The 19,140-nt window shown below is 38.2% G+C and overlaps 1 protein-coding gene across 4 annotated transcripts in view; it reads left to right on the top strand.

Moving 5' to 3' along the window:
* TPK1 (thiamin pyrophosphokinase 1) overlaps positions 1-19,140 on the top strand; it is a 358,776-nt gene that overhangs the window by 145,434 nt on the left and 194,202 nt on the right. For all 4 annotated transcript variants that reach the window (XM_043871993.1, XM_043871994.1, XM_043871991.1 and 1 more), the window contains exon 5: positions 15,759-15,831. In XM_043871993.1, coding sequence (XP_043727928.1) covers positions 15,759-15,831 — 73 coding nt within the window. The remainder of the gene's footprint in view (positions 1-15,758; positions 15,832-19,140) is intronic.

The raw sequence follows: 19,140 nt of genomic DNA, 5'->3' as shown, positions 1-19,140 counted from the left end.
TTAAACCTGTGAGCTCTTAATTTTTGACCTTGGATATCAGTTCAGTCAGTTCAGATCAGTCGCTCAGTCATGTCCGACTCTTTGTGACCCCATGAACCACAGCACGCCAGGCCTCCCTGTCCATCACCAACTCCCGGAGTTTACACAAACTCATGTCCATAGAGTCTGTGATGGCATCTTGGATATCAGGGTCCATCTATTTCCGCTGAATACCTTGTCAGGGTGCCTGACACCTGGGCTGTGCATCTTAGGGCTAGAGAAGGGACGAAGAGAGGAAGTTGTTTAAGTATTAACACTCTGTCAATGATAATTTAAGATTTGTGTCATCTAAATATTGATATCTTAACTCGGCCTGTTATTTAAAACACCTTTAGAATGCCTACTGAAATGTCAATAAGTACCCCAGTGTTCACAATAGCAAAGACATGAAAGCAAAGTAAGTGTCCATCGACGGATGAATGGATAAAGAAGATGTGGTATAACTATGCAATGGAATATTACTCAGCCCTTAAAAATAATGAAATAATGCCATTCACAGCAACACTGATGGGCCTAGAGATTATCATACTGAGTGAAATAAGTCAGAGAAAGACAAGTATCAAATATTGGTTATCTGTGAAATTTAAAAAATGATGCAAATTAACTTATTTGCAAAACAGAAATAGACTCATAGACATAGAAAATAAATTTATGATTATCAAAGGGAAAAGCAAGGGGGAGGGATAAATTAGGAGTATGGGATTAAAATGTATACACCGTTATATATAAAATAGCCAACAAAGACCTGCTGTATAACATGGGGAACTATTTTCAGTATCTTGTAATAACATATAATAGAAAATAACTTTTAAAAGAACATGCATCTTGAGACAAGTGCTTGGGCCTGGTGCACTGGGAAGACCCAGAGGAATCGGGTGGAGAGGGAGGTGGCAGGGGGGATCGGGATGGGGAATACGTGTAAATCTATGGCTGATTCATATCAATGTATGACAAAACCCACTGAAATGTTGTGAAGTAATTAGCCTCCAACTAATAAAAAAATAAAGAAAAAAAGAACATGCATCTGAATCAGTTTGCTGTGTACCTGAAGCTAATCAAATACTGTAAATTAACTATATTCAATACATTTTTTTCAAATATCAAGGAATCAGTCTTAACATCAAATGAAGATACTTTTAAAACAGAACATTACATATGATTCATTTATGAAAACTATAAAAAAAAAAAAAAACCTGAATGAACTAGAGATATTTGTTGGCAAGATTTCTTATTTTACCAGATTGTACTAAGTTGCTTCAGTCGAGTCCAACTGTTTGTGACCCCATGGACTATAGCCAGTCAGGCTCCTCTGTCCACGGGATTCTCCAGGCAAGAATGGTGGGTTGGATTGCCATTTCCTCCTCCAAAGGATCTTCCTGATGCAGGGATCGAACCTGAGCCTCTTACGTCTCCTGCGTTGGCGGGTGGATTCTTCACCACCAGTGCCACCCAGGAAGCCCTCTTTACCAGGTTAGTGTGTTAGTTGCTCGGTGAGTCTGACTCTTTGCAACCGCATGGGCTGTAGCCCACCAGGCGCCTCTGTCTGGGGGGTTTCCCAGGCAAAGATACTGGAGAGGATAGCTATTCCCTTCCCCAAGGGAACTTCCTAACCCAGCGATCAATCCCAGGTCTTCTACATTGCAGGAAGATTCTTTACGTCTATCCGAAGTCTCTTACTCCATTCATCAGCTGAGTGTTCTTCCTGGATGGTCCTTTATCCAGTGCTTCCCTTATCTTATCAGAGTATTTATCAAAACACATTGAAATCACCTGTTTGCATGTTCCACCAGCCTGTAACCAGCCAGTGAATGCTTATTGTCTGGCCTTTTCTTTCTCTCATCCTCAGTAACTAGTTCACTCTGTACTTAATAGTTATTAAACCATGATTAGGCATGATTTCCTTAAAAATATAATGTATTTCTCTATCACAGATTAAATATGAAAGCATATTTCTGACCCAGTAAAGTCATACTTTTTTTTTTTTTTTCAAAAGGAGAATTATAGACTGATAAAAAGCTCTTCTGTTAATGTTGCTAGGAACTTATTTAAACTTTTTGTGTCTGTGGATTCTTGGTTGTAAAAAACAGAAAAAGCTGACCAGTTTACACAGTGACAACAAAAAGCTCCCAGTAAACATAATTGACAGAGTGAGTGGGAAGCTTGGGGAGTTGGGCTTGAGAAGTCAGCAGGAAACGGGAAAACAGATCCACAGCAAAGTTTGTGTTCTACGAACAAGAGAGGACTTGCAGCCAACCTCTGTGAGCCCAGCACTGGGTGCTTCTTATGTGACTGCCTGACTTGTGTGTGTGATTGTGTACATCCTTGTGTATGTCATTGAGCACGTGATGGATCATGCGGAGGCGATTAAGGGAATAGCCTCCATGCCCTTGTTTCTCTAAGTGGCAGGAGTCGATACCTGACTCCCTTCTGTTGCTGGAGGCGGCCGGGTCCAGCCATACTCACAGCATGGTAGTTTCTGTAAGTTTGGGTGGGGTGGCCAAATGCAGAGAGACACCAGACCAAGCATTTCCATCCACAGCATCTTCCTTTGGCTCCATCATGCCGTAAACCGCCAAATGGTCTCTACCCATCTCCTTCATACTTCCCACTCCAAGTGCACCTCTCATACTGTTTATTGTTATGTCAGCTGTCCCTAGTTACGAGATAATTTTTTATTCTTCCCGCTCTTAATGACAGTGAACTAAATGGTTACCTGTCATGTAGTGAAGGACATGGAAGCCTGTCATGCTACAGTCCATGACATTGCAAATAGTTGGACACGACTTAGCGACCGAACAACATGAGTATGTAATAGAAATACTTCTCATGTATTTAGAGAAATTTAATAACATTCCTCCCAAATTTTAGAAGTGTGTGGTGTACACTTCCTTAGTTTTATAAAAACCTGTTAATCAGAGGACTCTGTGCATTTTCCCTGACTTCATGTTAGCATACACTTTTTGTCTGTAAACTCTCTTAAATCCCACGCTTATGATTAATAATTTTCCAGAAGGTGGGTGGTAATTTAAGATACCCTTTGTTTTAAAAAAGTGTTCCTCTTAATGAAATATTACCAAGACAAACTACATTGTACGATATAGGGATTTCTTCACCTGATCTGGGTCTTGTTTTGGATCAGTAAGAGAGAGGGCTTCCCTTGTGGCCTAGCTGGTAAAGAATCTGCCTGTAATGCAGGAGATCTGGGTTCGATTCCTGGGTTGGGAAGATTCCTTAGAAGAAGGGAAAGGCTACCCACTCCAGTATTCTGACCTGGAGAATTCCTTTCACTGTATAGTCCATGGGAGTAAGAGAATAGTTTTTTTTTTTTTGGTAATATTTAAAAGGGTTTCATTATTTGAAAGCACAGTTTTGCCTTAAGAATGCAATCATAGAATTTTTAAACAATTTCTTCGGTTTGTCTTTTTTTAAAAAAATATGAAATTTCTGAAGATGTATTCCTTTATTAAAAAATACCGACAAATTTATAACCAGGAAAAAGTGTTTTCTGACTTGACACATAGTATTTAAAAAGGCAGCTGAAACTCAGAAACTTAGAATGCAGTGTTCTTTGTACAGCTATGATCATGTTTTTTCCTTCATGCAAAATTCACTTACTTGTCACTAGCGGCCTCTAGTGTGTATTCAAGTTTTTTCTTGCTAGGCTGTAAAGTAGTAGGCTATTAGTAACTAGAGAGCAGTTCCATGTGCTAGGAACAAGATAAACAACTGTAGTTTCTGTCATCTTAACATTACATCAGTCAGCAGATAGAATATTCTCACATAATGATGTAGCCTGGTGATCCCTATTACCAGTAATAGGGCGTTCATAGTGAATTTCCTCTGTGTGGCGGTTGTTCTCCAAGCACACTTCTGGTATGGTGGGAGAAAGCAATGATGGTCATGCACTGCTCTGACACATTCTGATGCTTTTAATAGGATGGAATCATGTTAGGATACAGGTCACAGAAGTTACCAAAACCAGAGATTTTAGTCAAATCATACAGCACAAATCTGAACAAATGTCTTTATTTGTTCAATTTTAAACAAAACTGTATTAAGTGCTTTTAAAACTAATCATATTTACAGATAATAACAATACAAGTTAGTTTAAATGAATCAAATCTGAATTATTTAGTGTTTACATTGGGTTTTTTGGTTTTAACTTCATATATTCCTTTTTGTTTTTCTTAAAGGCACTCGTCTCTAATCCTAACTTATCCTCCCACTTACAGGTGTCATTCAAGTTTATGATAATGAACTTAGAGAATACAGGCATATGGAAAATGAAAGATAAAAATAACCTGTAATCATCTATATTTTTATGCACACTTGTCAGTTTCCAATTTTCTTTTTGTTTTTCTTGTGTGTGTATATATATATGTGTGTCCATATGTAATAAAAATTTTATGCATACAATTTTTTGTATCATACCTCTATTATTACCATGGTATTATGAATCTATTATGTCATGAAACATGAAATTTATTTGTTACATTCTTATTTATCTACCATTCTCCATATATTAGGAATGTGTGTTGTTCATAACTTTTTATAACTCTGATGAGTAAAACTTTGTGATGAGTTGCTGGCACTTAAAATAGATTCTTGGGAATTAATATATGAGGTCAAAAGTTACGTATTAAAAAAAAAAATTTAATCTGAGTTGATGGTTTGCTTTCCAAAATTTGTGCTTATCTTCGCTTTAATCAATGATATAAGATCATATACATTTCTCTCCATGCTAGCCAGCTTTGTTAATTTTTTGCTGCATAATGCAGGAAATTATGTCCAATTGCTATTTTAGCATATTTTGATTTATCCTGCCATTCCACATGAAAGAGATCATTGTAGGAACTTGGAATGCAGCAGGCAACAAAATGCCTATCTTCTTTGAAACTTTATGGAGTTAAGGTCAGATAAATAGTGAAAATATAAAGTGCACTACCAGTGATGAGAACAGAACAGTAGACCCAGGGGTTGAACCCACATGTCTCGCAGCTCCTGTATTAGCAGGTGGATTCTTTACCACTGGCCACCTGGGAAGCCGTTTTGTTAGATATTCTTTAGATATTCATTTTATTGGGTATTAATTTTCTAATGATTTTACAATTTCAAGGTGACCTAAACCTAAGCCATTATCATCAGATTATTAATTCTTTAAGATTCCTTTAAGACAGAAATCGTTATTAAATGCCATAGAGATCTTCCTGGGCTCTAGTCCCTGTCTTTTAGGATAATGGTTCACACATCCGTATATGATGGATAGAAGCAGCCACGTACAAACAGAAACTCCCAAGGATAGTAAATGCAGCATATACTTTAGCAGGTCAGCGTATGTCTTAAATTCTTCTGTCATTTTCTTACGTAAGGTTTAATTCCTGCTATGGAGGATGCTGTGAGGAAGAAGGAAGAATAAGAATTAAAAACACTTATTTTAGCAGAATGGTTAGTTAGGCAGCTTATTATACTTGGCTTTGGAATACTTGGGAGGAACGGACAACCTATTAGTGACCCTCATGGCATTTACCACTAGCTGTATTTATTGAATTCTGTGTATTATATCTCCACTGAATCACAGAGAGTCAAGCAAATAAATTACACAAAGTAATTCACTCTCTGTGAGCTACCCTTTTATATTTGTTAAGGTGAAGAATTGGCATTAACCTGTATATATGCTTTGAGGCTTTTTCATGTTTGTAAACAAGACAAGATGAAACCTTCCATTCTGCATTATGTTGAGCTTAGCATGATTCCCCTCCATATAGATAGCATTTTCTGGCCCTGCTCTGCACCGTCACCACAACTGCCTTCTAGGAAAATAATCCCATACCTTACTTTCTATTCAAAGAACCTTTCTCATTCCTTTCTTCTCCTCACCACTTTTGGATAAGAAGTACTTACAGAAAAGGGCAGAAGGGGAAGGTGACCTTATACCTTGAGTGGGAGGAAATAGTTACCTGTACAACTTGTATTGTACATCATATGCAGTGCTGTTTTCTGGAGCTTAAAGAAGCACGAAGTCATTTTTCTGCACTTTGGAGATTATAAGACCATCGGCCACATGTGACTGGAAGATCAGCTGTCATCTGGGAAGTGATTAATGATGTATGTGCATATGCTTTTCCTCCACATCCTAGCTTTTCTTTGACCACTGTGTCTACTTTTCTTCTTTTTTTGTTGACTGAATGCAGGCATTTTTTTTTTAATCTCTCATCTTCCTGTGATGATCTCATTCATTTATAGCTTTTCCTGCAGGATCAGCTGTTACCAAGTCTCCACTTCCCTTTCTCCAACTGGCCAGCTTCCCCTAGTCTGGCACATCTGTTTCTTCTGGAGTATTCTGTGCTTGATTTGTAATGCCAGTGAGTGTCTTCTGTAGTATCCAGATTTAGACTTTAGGCAGTTTGGATCTGTGTTAACTTTGGTATCTGCAGCGTGGCACACATTGTAGATACTGAATGAACCTTTGACAAGTTGAATTAAGTATCTCATGTGTGGGAGACTCACAAGTGTATAATTTTACCTCTAACCTCTCCTCAGCACTCTCTCTGCATTTACGACTTACAGCTGAGCTTGGTCACTGAAGTATTCTGTAGTCTCAAACTCCACCTGTCTAAATATCTAGTTCTTATTATTTTGTCTTAATGGGGAGTATTAAGAATGGATAAGGAAGTTGTGGTACATATACACAATGGAATATTACTCATGTATAAAAAGGAATGTGTTTAAATCAGTTCTAATTAACTGATGAACCTAGAGCCTACTATGCAGAGTAAGTCAGAAAGAGAAAGACAGATATCATATTAATGCATATATATATATGAAATCTAGAAAGATGGTACCAATAATCCTATGTGCAGGGCAGCAGAGGAGACACAGACATAAAGAACAGGCTTTTGGACTCAGTGGGAGAAGGAGAGGGTGGGATGATTTGAGAGAATAACGTTGAAACATATACATTACCAAGTGTAAAATAGATAGCCAGTGGGAATTTGATGTATGATTCAGGGAACCCAAAGCTGGCGCTCTCTGACAACCTGGAAGGATAGGGTAGGAAGGGAAGTGGGAGGGAGGGTTCAAGAGGGAGGGGACACAGGTATGCCTATGGCCATTTCATGTTGATGTGTGGCAAAAACCATCCCAATATTGTAAAGTAGTTGTCCTCCAATTAGAAAAAAGGTAAAACCAAATTTCTGAGGCTTAAATCTTGCTTTTAGTCTTTCAGAATTAAAATGGTTTTCTGTTTTTGGAGAATGTTGACAGAAATGTTTCAAAAGATGGACCGAACCATTTTTACAGATGTCTTAATGACTAGTCAGTCTTAATGGAATGGATGTTCCTCAAATGTGGTGCCTTGTTAGAGAATTCCACACTGAATCACTGTTCTTGCCACGTGTATAATTGAGCAGCAGTTAGCCCAGTCTCTTTATCTCTTATCCCCAAACCTCATTTCTGTCCTAAATTTTGATAATGAGTCTTTTAAGAATAGTATCTTGCAGGAATGATGAAAGTGAATTAAATGATAAGAGGCTGTGTGCTTAAGTGTAGTTTATATTATAAATTTTGTTTTCTGGAAACTCACTGTATAAATATGATGTAGTAGAATAAACCATCTTTTTACAAAGTCTCTTATTTAGGTCTTGACACATTATTCACCTCAGAGAAAACTTGCCAGATTGTATGCAATATATAAAACTTTATTTTAATGACTTGTTTATTATCTTTGATGATATGTTTTATGTGATTCAGTGTATGCATACTCTTTGGTTCTCATGTTTTTAGTGTAAATATTGTGTAAATTTTACTTCTGTGGTCCTCATTTCTTAGTGTTTTCATCTTTCTTCAACTCTTTCTATAGCAAAGGAAGCAGTACATTTTGGGCATAGGGTTAGTATTAAATTTTAAAACTACTTCCCTTCTAAAACCTTTATACCTTAGATTTTGCTGTTGAATTTATTTATTTATTTATTTATTTTTTTATATCTCATCCTTCTTTGGCACCTAACTAGACAGGTCATTAATTAAACATGTAAACTGGTTCTCTGGAATGGAAATAATCTCATTCCTGAAACTACCGACGGGTTATGTAGTTTTCTGAGCTTTGAAAATCTAGCAGAGCCACAGAGGCAGACCCAGTTCATCTTTCTGTGTGGAGGAAATGCATTCCCTTGTGTCATGAAAGCCCCTGACATCACATTTTCACCACCTGCATGCATGTTCAACACAAAACTGCCAGCACTGGGGAGGCAGTGAGATGATTTCTGAAGTGACATTCTGATATATGCTTGATATGATTGTGGTAGTGTCTTATTACCAAATGTTATACTAACCATTACGCTTTTTTATTAAATATGTGTTTTATAAGGTTGCTGTTAAATGTTATTTTACAGAATAATATCTGTAACATTTTGGGTCCTGATTCACACTTGAAGTTATACATTTGTCAGTGAGAAAATTAATTTCTAAAATATATATGTTTCAGTATTTGAGGTGTGCCTGAGCTATAAAATATTATAAAATTGAATTGGTTATATTTGCATTGTGTATATATAAATAAGTATTAAATATAATTCAAACATGTAATTTGGTGGGGCAGTTTGTTAGTGTGAATAATAAGTAGGATAAAATATATCTAGAAAAATTGAAATCCATAGCCTACTCCAATGGCATATGATTGAATTTATTTAATAGCAATTTTATTGTGTATATATAGATGGAGGTTTTAGAGTCTCAAATAGTTTATTCTCTTTGTGGTCATACTTCATTCCAGGAAGTACTGATTTATAATTGATGACTTTGAGCAAGTGAGAAAAGAGAATATTATGTGTCATGGAATATACTTTGTATGATTTCAATCCCATTAAATCTATTGAGTCTTACTTTTGGCCTAGAACAGGAGTTGGCAAACTATAGGCTGCAGGCCACCTGCCTATAAGTGATACTTTATTGGAACATAGCAGTGCCGAACTACTGTTTTCCTATTTTCTACAGCCACTTTCTTGTTATCATGACGGAGTTAAATAGTTGCGATACAGACATTAGAGCCCACAGAAGCGAAAATGCTGACTGGGTCCTTAAGAAAACAAAAAAATATGTTGGACCGTGGCCTAGAATATGGTCCATTGTGAAGAATATTCCATGTGCAGTTGAGAAGGAATGTATATACCTACTGTAAACACAGGCATACCTCAGAGATACATAATTTAGGTTCCAGACCATTACAATAAAGCAAATATTGTAATAAAGCAAGTCGCATGGATTTCTTGATTTCCCAGTGCACATGAAAGTTATGCGTGTAGTCTGTATGTAGTTACTGTATGCAGTCCGTTAAGTGTGCAATAGCTTTATGTCTTAAAATACAATGTGTGTGTGTTGCTCGCTCAGTCATGTCTGACTCTTTGCGACCCCACGGACTGTAGCCCACCATACTCCTCTGTCCATGGAATTCTCCAGGCAAGAGATATGATACTGGAGTGGGTAGCCATTTCCTTCCCCAGGGGATTTTCCCAATCCATGGATTGAACTTGGGTCTCCTACATTGTAGGTAGATTCTTTACCACTGAGCCACCAATGAAGCTCCTAAAATACAATATATATACCTTAAATAATATTTTTTTTTTGGTAAGAATTGCTGGCCATCATCTAAGCCATCAGTGACTCAGTCTTTTTGCTTGTGGAGGGGTCTTGCCTCAGTGATGATGACTGTTGATTGATGAGCATGATGGTTGCTGCAGGTTGGCGTGGCTGTGGCCATTTCCTAAAATGAGATAACCATGAAGTTTGCCACATCAATGGACTCTTCCTTTCTTGAACAATTTCTTTGTAACATGCAGTGCTGTTTGACAATGTCTTACCCACAGTAGAGCATCTTGCTTATAGATGCTCTTAAATAGATGGGGTAACAATGGAAACAGTGAGAAACTATTTTGGGGGGCTCCAGAATCACTACAGATGGTGACTGCAGCCATGAAATTAAAAGATGCTTGCTCCTTGGAAGAAAAACTATGACCAACCTATACAGCATATTAAAAAGCAGAGACATTACTTTGCTGACAAAGGTCCATCTAGGCAAAGCTATGGTTTTTCCAGTAATCATGTGTCAACATGAGAGTTGGACTGTAAAGAAAGTTGAGTGCTGAAGAATTGATGCTTTTAAACTGTGGTGTTGGAGAAGACTCTTGAGAGTCCCTTGGACTTGCAAGGAGATCCAGCCAGTCCATCCTAGAGGAAATCAGTCCTGAATATTCATTGGAAGGACTGATGCTGAAGCTGAAACTCCAATACTTTGGCCACCTGATGTGAAGAGCTGTCTCATTTGAAAAGACCCTGATGCTGGGAAAGATTGAGGGCAGGAGGAGAAGGGGACAACAGAGGATGAGATGGTTGGATGGCATCACTGACTCGGACATGAATTTGAGCAAGCTCCGGGAGTTGGTGATGGACAGGGAGGCCTGGCATGCTGTAGTCCATGGGGTCGCAGAGAGTCGGACATGACTGAGCAAGTGAATTGACTGAGAGCATCTTGCAAAATTGGAATCGGTCCTCTCAAACCCTGCCACTATTTTATCAAGTTTATGTTGATAAACTTAGTTGATAAAAATCATTTATTGTCATTTCAGGAGTCGTTATAATATTTTCACCAGGAATGAAGCTTTCTGGAGCTATCTTCTCCCCATGGTTCCATTTTCTAACTTTTCTAGTGCTTCAGCCTTCCTTAAAATTAATCTCGGTCTCCTCTAGTTAGGGAGGCTGCGGATCTCTGAGTTTTCCTCATTGTGCTCTAAGCTGGAAACCGCCTCCAAGAAGAAAGCTGAGGAATAAGAGGGCTCATCTTATTTGTTCCCCATTTTTCAGCGCTCACTGTCCTGAGCTGCCTGCTTTCCACTGTCTGAACACCATTGTTTCACATATTTTTTCTGATTCTCTAAGTGGTTACAGTGAGAGATTAATTCCCCTGTCATGGGCTGATCCATCAAATTTACATTGTGTATTTTGAGTTAGAGTGCTCAGTTACAGAGTTGAATATTCATTTGTTTGTATGTTTACTGCCTAGAATGAAATGTACTTTCAAGAAGTCTCATATGATTTCATAATTGTGCCTCTCTTTACCGCTTCTCTATTCATTAAAATAAACCACAAACCTCGAAGCCTAAATAGAGCATGCCTGGGGATTGATAGCTTATGGTATGGAGTAGCTGGGCACTCACCCTGCTGCTTCATTACCATGCAGCTCCGGTTGGATGTGCAAGTAGGACAGATTTCAAATAAGGGCCAGGATTTGGGGAGAAGTAAAATTGCATATTCTAGTGGAAGTGTAGCAAGGAAGTTTTTCCTTTGCCAGGCAAGGTAATCCTTCAACTCAGAAAGGAGGAGAACACTTACATTAACCTAGAGTTGGGCAAAATCATCTAACACAACGTCTATTTTATTATAAAGTGTTGAATGTCTCACGTAATTTATTGAGTCCTGTACTGAAAGTGAAAAACAGGATGAATTTGATTGTGTCGGTAACCGTTGCGATCTTGTGGCTGCCTGGGATCCGCCCAGCTTCTCTGAGAGAGTATGTATTGTACCTCATATCACTAGCTTGGGAAGAGATTAAAATTCAAAACTTGAGGTAGCATTTCTACTAAATGCTTATTGCTTTCACACCACTGTAAAGTCAAAAAGTCTTAAGTTGAACCATCGTAAGTCAGGGATCATCCATATTTAAATACCTTTCATACTTTTCTTAGAGACTCAGTAAAACAGTTGAACTGATGGCATCTATAAACACAGTCAAAATGCGGTACCATTTCGCTTACTGTTTTTTAGATCACTCTTGGGTTTTTTCCTTTGCTATTAAGTTAGGCAGTTTTGCAGAGAATATTAGCTCAGATTTTTGAATGATCAATTCCTGTGCCTTTAGACTGGGTACCATTATTATTATTTTTTTTCTTGTATCTGGAGCCATCTTCTTTTTTAACACTATTTTCAAAATTTCTCCTCCTAATATATTTCTTTAATGAAGATTCTCTCCTTTCTAATGCAAGGAGCAGAAATCCTTCTTTTCTTCTGTCTCAGTGCTACTTCTATCAAATATACAGGTTGGCTAAATTACCACTGATTAATAAAACCAGCAGGAGGATAATGCAGTTGTGTAGAGAACCTTCTCAGTAAGAAACTCTTATTCCATTTCGTAAATGCGTGTGTATGGAGAGCTGTAGACTTGGCTGTTAGAGAATAAAGATGGTGCTGCCTGGGTGTGAAATTTGGTTCTCGCTCTTGTTAGCCTTCTAACCTCAAGCAGGTGAGTTCGCTTCTCTAGTAATACATTTTATTTTAACTGAATGGCTTAAATCCTGCTTACTGTGTGCCAGGCATTTTCTAAGTGCTTTACATATATTAGCTCTTAATCCTCACAAGCATTGCGAATTATCCTCATTTTACGTAAGGTGAAATGGAGCTCAGAAAAGTTAAGTATTGTGGACAAGCTAAGAATTAGGGAGTGCACATCCTAATAAGTTTATGTTGAAATTGTCTTTCCTGGTACTTTTCCACTGGTCTCTTTCCCTTTCGTTCCTTTTCTGGCCTTTCTCTTCCCTTTTTACCATTTTCTCCCCACCTCCCCTTCTCCACTCCTTCCCTCCTTTCCCCTAATTCTTCACATTCCTCTTTTTGCCCCTAACTTTTTTACCCTAACCCTCCTCCTCTTCTCCTTTTTTTGCAAGATTATATAAGTGAATTTGCATAATTGCTTTCCTTCATTAATCATAGAGTAAGAAAAAAATCTAATACTCTTTAAGATGATGCATCCTAAGGGGATAGATGTTCAGCTGACTACATTTGTTAGCCTTTATTTTTCATTTTTATTTACTGTCAAAAAATACAGTATTTGGAAACTGCCAAATTAATTCTAGATATCTGAGGGGCTAAACTTTGTAGAGGAACATAGAGTCAGCCTTATTAGAAAGTTGCATGATTTGGACTGCGCAGAACCAGAGCCCTAAGTTTAAATGGCTTCTCTACATGGTGAAGTAATGGCCAAATTTACTTCTTAGATTTCTGTTCTTTCAAAGGGCAGTGGTGGTATTGGAGGGCTGATTCCCTTTATCTTTTCCAGCAATATCTCAATATTTTTAAATTGTTCTAACAGATTACCACAGACTGGATGGCTTGTAAATAACAAACACTTCTCCCAGTTCTGGAGGGTGGGAAGTTCAAGGTCAGAGTGCCAGCAGAGTCATTGCATGGGGAGGTCTGCTCCCTGTTTTATAACCGGCTTTCTTCTTGCTGTGTCCTCAGATGATGGGAAGGGGAAGAGAGTTTCTGGGGTTTCTCTTCTAAGGGTACTCATCTATTCATGGGAGCTCCACTATTTTAAACTAATCACCTCCTAAGAACATCATTTAGGTGTTAGGGTTTCAGCATATTAATTGGAGGGGGACACACACATTCAGACCATAGGAGCATGACGAGGCTGTGACCATATGTGTTTTAGTTTGTGTGTGGTTTAAAGGGGGCTTCCTTGTTGGCTCAGAGGTAAAGAATCCACCTGCAATGCAGGAGATGCGGGTTCGATTCCTGGGCCGGGAAGATCCCCTGGAGAAGGGAATGGCTACCCACTCCAGTATTCTGGCCTGGAGAATTCCATGGACAGAGGAGCCTGGTGGCCTGTGGCCCATTGGGTTGCAAAGAGTTGTACATGACTGATCGACTAACGCTTTCATAGTTAAATAGTGGTAGGTGGAGGCATTTGGAAGAAACTTTGAAAATGAATGAAATTTTGCAACAGGAAAAAGAAGTGATATAAATTAACAGTCTATTTTTTTTTTAGTCCTAAGAAAGATATCAGGAAGGGAGTTATCTAAGTAGGTATAAAATGAAATTGAAAATCATAGCTATCTATGGTAGGGACATTTTGAGGAGAAAAGTTTGTAAGGAAATGTTCAAACCAGGCAAGGTAATTTAAAAACCTAGATATTTTACTTCCCAATTTTACCTTATTCTGAGTGAACTGTTGCTTCTGCACATGGTTTGATGTTCAGTGAACATTTCTGAAATCAATTGATTGAAACTTTTAATAAGTATTAATGTTTAGTGAAAAGATAAAGCCATGCAGTGGATGTGGTACAGAACTCTATGGAAGGACTTTCTCTCACCTATTTAGTCCTAAGAAGATGAATAGCTCAAAGAAGAGTTGGTCCAACATGGACGGAGTCAACCTAAGAATTAACAGTTCCAGCTGGGTAGTTGTTGTTCAGTCACTAAGTTGTTTGTAACTCTTTGTGACCCCATGGACTGCAGCACATCAATTGGGTTAAGAACTTAAAATCATCTTGCAAAAGAACAAGGTGGGTTTTTAAATATTCCTCTTTATGAATATCATCTTGAATGTGTACACGGGGTGTTCTGAGTCAGAGTTCTGTGCTCTAGTTTTATAAACCATTGACTCATGTAGCTACAGATCAGTGGTCCTGTGCGAATAGCCGCATATTCCTATCTGAAAGACGAGAAAATGAGATTTTCCCTCAACTGTTAAGTAGGGGGTGGCAGCAGTGCCTCTCTTGAAAGGCTCTCTGGCGACATTTTATGGGCCTGAATCTTAACCCAGCCCAGCTTTATATCAGTGACGTTTCTCCAGCAGAAAGATGTCTCCCTGTGTCTTGTCTTTTGTGACCCAGGGATGTCTCTAGGTTCTGGACTTTACCTCTTTTGACATGTAACAGCCAGCAGTAATATTTGGTCTCTAGGAACCTATTTATTTCTGTAATAATTTGGCCATCTTGAAAAGACATACAGAAGTTAGACTAGGATTTTGAATCAAAGCAATTAATGGGGTAAAAAGCCAGATCTAGTTTTTATGGTTGGTATATGAAGAGCAGAATATTTCTGGAAGACATGAAAGCAAGCATTCTCTTCCTTATCTCATATATACTTTGGAAGCTCAGAAGCTAGAGCGTTTGGCAGGAACACTAAGTCCAGGGATGCTTTATTTCTCCACAGTTAGGTATTTTTAGTGGGAAGAAATTCTACCAGGTCATACAGATGTCTTATAATAGGAAAGGATGGCTTATACAGTAAGGGAGATTTTCCTAAAGGAGTTCTGAAAATGGTAGGGAAGAGAAAAAAGGTAATCATGATAGAATTAGAAACATCCATTTGGAGAATCCTCTCCTTCTGTTTAGTAACCATGATCTTTGTGGTATTGCAGACAAAACGAGAAGACTCCTATTTCTAGAAGTATGTCAGTAGGCTATTTGGAAAATGTTTTTAAACTGACTTACGCACTACAAAAATGCCTCATCCTCATTATTATTTGTTCTGTTAAAATCTATTCAAAGTTTTGAACTGATGTGAAGGTATTTTTCAAAGTTTTGTCTATTTGTAGAAAGTACTATGCAAAGACTTAAGAGTCCTTGTGTTAGGGTTTTGAACTGGAAGCTTTTGTTAAAGCAGTAATCTTCTTTAATCTTCATCTGTCTTTTTAAGCAAGGTAAATATTGACTGATAGTGAGACTAAGTTGACACATTATTTGGGTACCTGGACTTCCCCTCAGTCTTTCTAAGTGAAAATTAAGTGCATAAGATATAACATCCCATTCACTCTGAAAATAGACTCTGTTTCATTTTCCTTTTGAGTACCTTAGCTCTGTCTCTGGTTCTTATCATCATAGTTTTAAAGGTTATCTACTAAAGAACCTTAAATAGTTGACTTAACTTGGAACTCTTTCTTTCAGCTTTCTGCCTGAATTCATCAGTGGAGACTTTGATTCCATTAGGCCTGAAGTTAGAGAATACTACGCTATTAAGGTAAACCATTAGCACTTTTATATTTACGGTCTTTTCTTATGTGATTGCTTTTCCTTTTCTTTTTTTCTGTTTTTGTTGATGTATGTAGGGATTGAGAAACTCATTTTTCTTGGTTACTTTGTTACTTAAAAAGTATTCTTTCTAGCAGTTGTCCTACAGGTTCAAATGGAAATTTAGAAAGTGGCAAGTAGAAACACAGTCTTAGAAAGTTTATGGCCATTAGATAAGCATTAGTGCTTAGTCTTCTGAGCATGTATATATTAAATGAATTTATAGCTTTTGATTCATTAAAAGTATACTGTGTTGTCTACATCTTCATTAGTTATGTATTTTTCACACATCACTTTAAATTTCATTTAATGAATAGTACTGTATTTTGCTTAAACAGTTTCCAACTGATGTACATTTAAATTTTGTCCATTTGTATTGCTAGTGAAAAAAAATCTTTGTAAATGAATTTTTGTAAAAATGCCTTATTGTACATTCCTAGAATTTTAGAGGGCTTCCCTGGTGGCGCAGTGGTAAAGAATCCACATGCCAAAGCAGGAGACGTAAGAGACTTGGGTTCAATCCCTGGGTCAGGAAAGTCTCTTAGAGGAGGAAATGGTGACCCTCTGCAGTATCCGTGGCTGGGAAATTCCATGGACAGAGGAGCCTGGCCGACTAGTTCATGGGGTTGCACAAGAGTCAGGCATATCTTAGCAGCTACACAGCAACAACCACAGAATTTTAGAACCAAAGGTTTTTTTTTTTAATATTTAGTTTTGTTAAAACTATTATTACTCTTCTGAATAACACTTCATTAAAACTTGAAATTAGTAATAATGTAGAGCTTATTAAGGTGTTCATTTTGTCACTATGGTGCCAATCTTCCAAAGATCTTTGCCACTTAAGAACATACAAGTAAACTATTTGAGAATGATAGAAGACAGAGTAGTGTCTTATACTAATTAATAATTCAAGCTTTCACGGGCTTTAGAGGACAATGCAAGGTTTTTAAAATGAAAATTACAGCATCAGCGATTCTTCTAGCCACAGCACCATCATCTGTGTTATTCTGAACTGGCATTAGTAAATTATGCATATTCTAAAGAAAAAGCAATTATTGAGAGGAGCTTTAAATTCTTTGTGAGGCTTGAGGATAGATGAGATAACTTCGTAAACAAGAGGAAAGCTTTTGTAGAATGGAAGTAAAAGAAGAGGAAGAGCGTGAAGCAGAGGAGGGAAAAAGAACAAAAGGAAGAGAAGAAAAGGGAAATAGGAATCTAGCTGAGGAAGCAAGTTACCAAGGTTATAAAGTGTAGCCTGTTGTGATGGAAATTCTGAGGCCAGCAATGAATGCAGGTCTGTGCACCCATGCCATCCACCCGGCAGCTGATCAGACCTCCCATCCGGCAGCTGATCAGACCTCCCATCCGCAAATGAAGACTGTTCCCAAGTCGGTGTTTGATATTCATGCTCAATTACTTTAACATTGGCATGTTGCTGTTCATTCCCCACAGCCTCACTTCTCATTAACTCCGTACCTCAACCTCGTTGGGACGGAAAGCCCTCAGCCTTGCTTACAAACCAGAGTTTTGCCAATTCATAGACATTAATCATATTTTCAGGAGCTGAAGAAACAGCAGGAGAGGCAGGGACAGGCAGACCCAGAAACCAGTTGAAGATCTGGCCAGATGTGTCTGTTTTCTCTCTCTCTCTCCCTCCCTTTCCCCTTTGCCCTCAACTCCCCGCCCCGCACCTGCCCCAGCCACCCACCCTCATGCTTCGGGCTTGCCACAACTGCAAGTGTCGTCTGACAGTTCCTGCAGAACATAAGGGCATAGCTGGAAAGAATGGAAGCCAGGGTGTTTTCTCTCTGAATGGCTCAGGGGTAAAGGGAAATTTTGAGTTAATACCTTTAGATGAATTTCTCTTGCATTTCCTGCGTCACTTTTGATTTTAATCTCCAAAACTCATTTATGTTTGTTGAGGTTTAGTTCAAGAAGAAAGACTAACTGAACCTTATAATTCCTACATTGCATACTTCTAAGTTGATGGAGCACAATCAATTTTTCTTTTTTTTCCCTTTATGTGTAGATGAGAATTCATTGCTTTTGAATTCTTTGGCTGTGTTCCTACAGGGCGCCAGTGACGTCTTGTAGAAGCTCATGTGGAGCACATGGTGAATGTTTGGCTGTGTTTAATAATGATGGTAATGACAATAAGTTAATGCACTGTTACACACAATTCATGTAAGCCATTATCTCCAACTGAAGCACTTGATCTGTTACAAGTGAAAGGAGGTTATTTCCACTTTCATACACTTTTTTTTTTTTTTTGCACCTGGTCTGGATCTTCAATGAAGGTAAAGCTGAGGCTCTATTGTGGAAAGTAAATTAAAGAAGAAATTTAAAATGCTAAATTTTTGTTTAAAGCATGAAGCAGATTCGTAGCCAGCACTGATTCATAGGACTTTAAAATTGGTTTGCATGATAAACTTCTGAAAACACTAAAATATCAAGTGGTTGGTTTGTCAGCTTCTGAATAGAGTATATCCCAGTTCTTGCCATTTGTATTCACTAGTTATTACTACGTAATAAATTGTCCTAAAATGTAGCAGCTTAAAACAGCAAACAATCAGCCATAAAAAGGAATGTGTTTGAGTCAGTTCTAGTGAGGTGGATGTTACAGAGTGGACTGAGTCAAAAAGCAAAAAGCAAGTATTGTGTATTATTAATAACACATATATGGAATCTAGAAAAATGGTACTGATGAACCTATTGCTGGGCAGCAGTGGAGATGCAGACACAGAGAAGAGACTTGACATGGCGAGGGGAAGGAGAGGGTAGACGAATTGAGAGAATAGCATTGAAACGTATTTATTACCGTGTGTAAAACAGGTAACTAATGGGCAATTGCTGCATAGCACAGGGAGCCGGTGCCTTGTGCCCTGTGAAGGCCTGGAGGGGTGGGGTAGGGTCGGCTGGGGGGCGGCGCGGAGCTGAAGAGGGAGGGGACGTATGTATACTTAGGGCTGACTCACATCAGCTGTATGGCAGAAGCCAACACAACATTGTTAAGCAATTATCTCCAATTAAAAAAAAAAAAACAGCAAACAGTGTTTCTCTTGCACAGGATCTCTTGGTAAGAAATATGAGAGTCAGTTATTTAATAATAGGGTGGTTCTGGTTCAAGGTTTCTCATGAAGTTATAACACAGCTTGATTTTTCAGGCATGTCACGGCTCCCTTGGGACTACAGAAATTGTTTCCAAGATTATTGCTCTGGTTGTTGGTTTTACTGGTTATTATTTCTCACTGGCTCTTTG

Source organism: Cervus elaphus, chromosome 18 (assembly GCF_910594005.1).
Source record: "Cervus elaphus chromosome 18, mCerEla1.1, whole genome shotgun sequence".
Lineage (NCBI taxonomy): Eukaryota > Metazoa > Chordata > Mammalia > Artiodactyla > Cervidae > Cervus > Cervus elaphus.
Note: the sequence above shows the minus strand (reverse complement) of the source record. Positions and strands in the feature narration are given on the sequence as shown.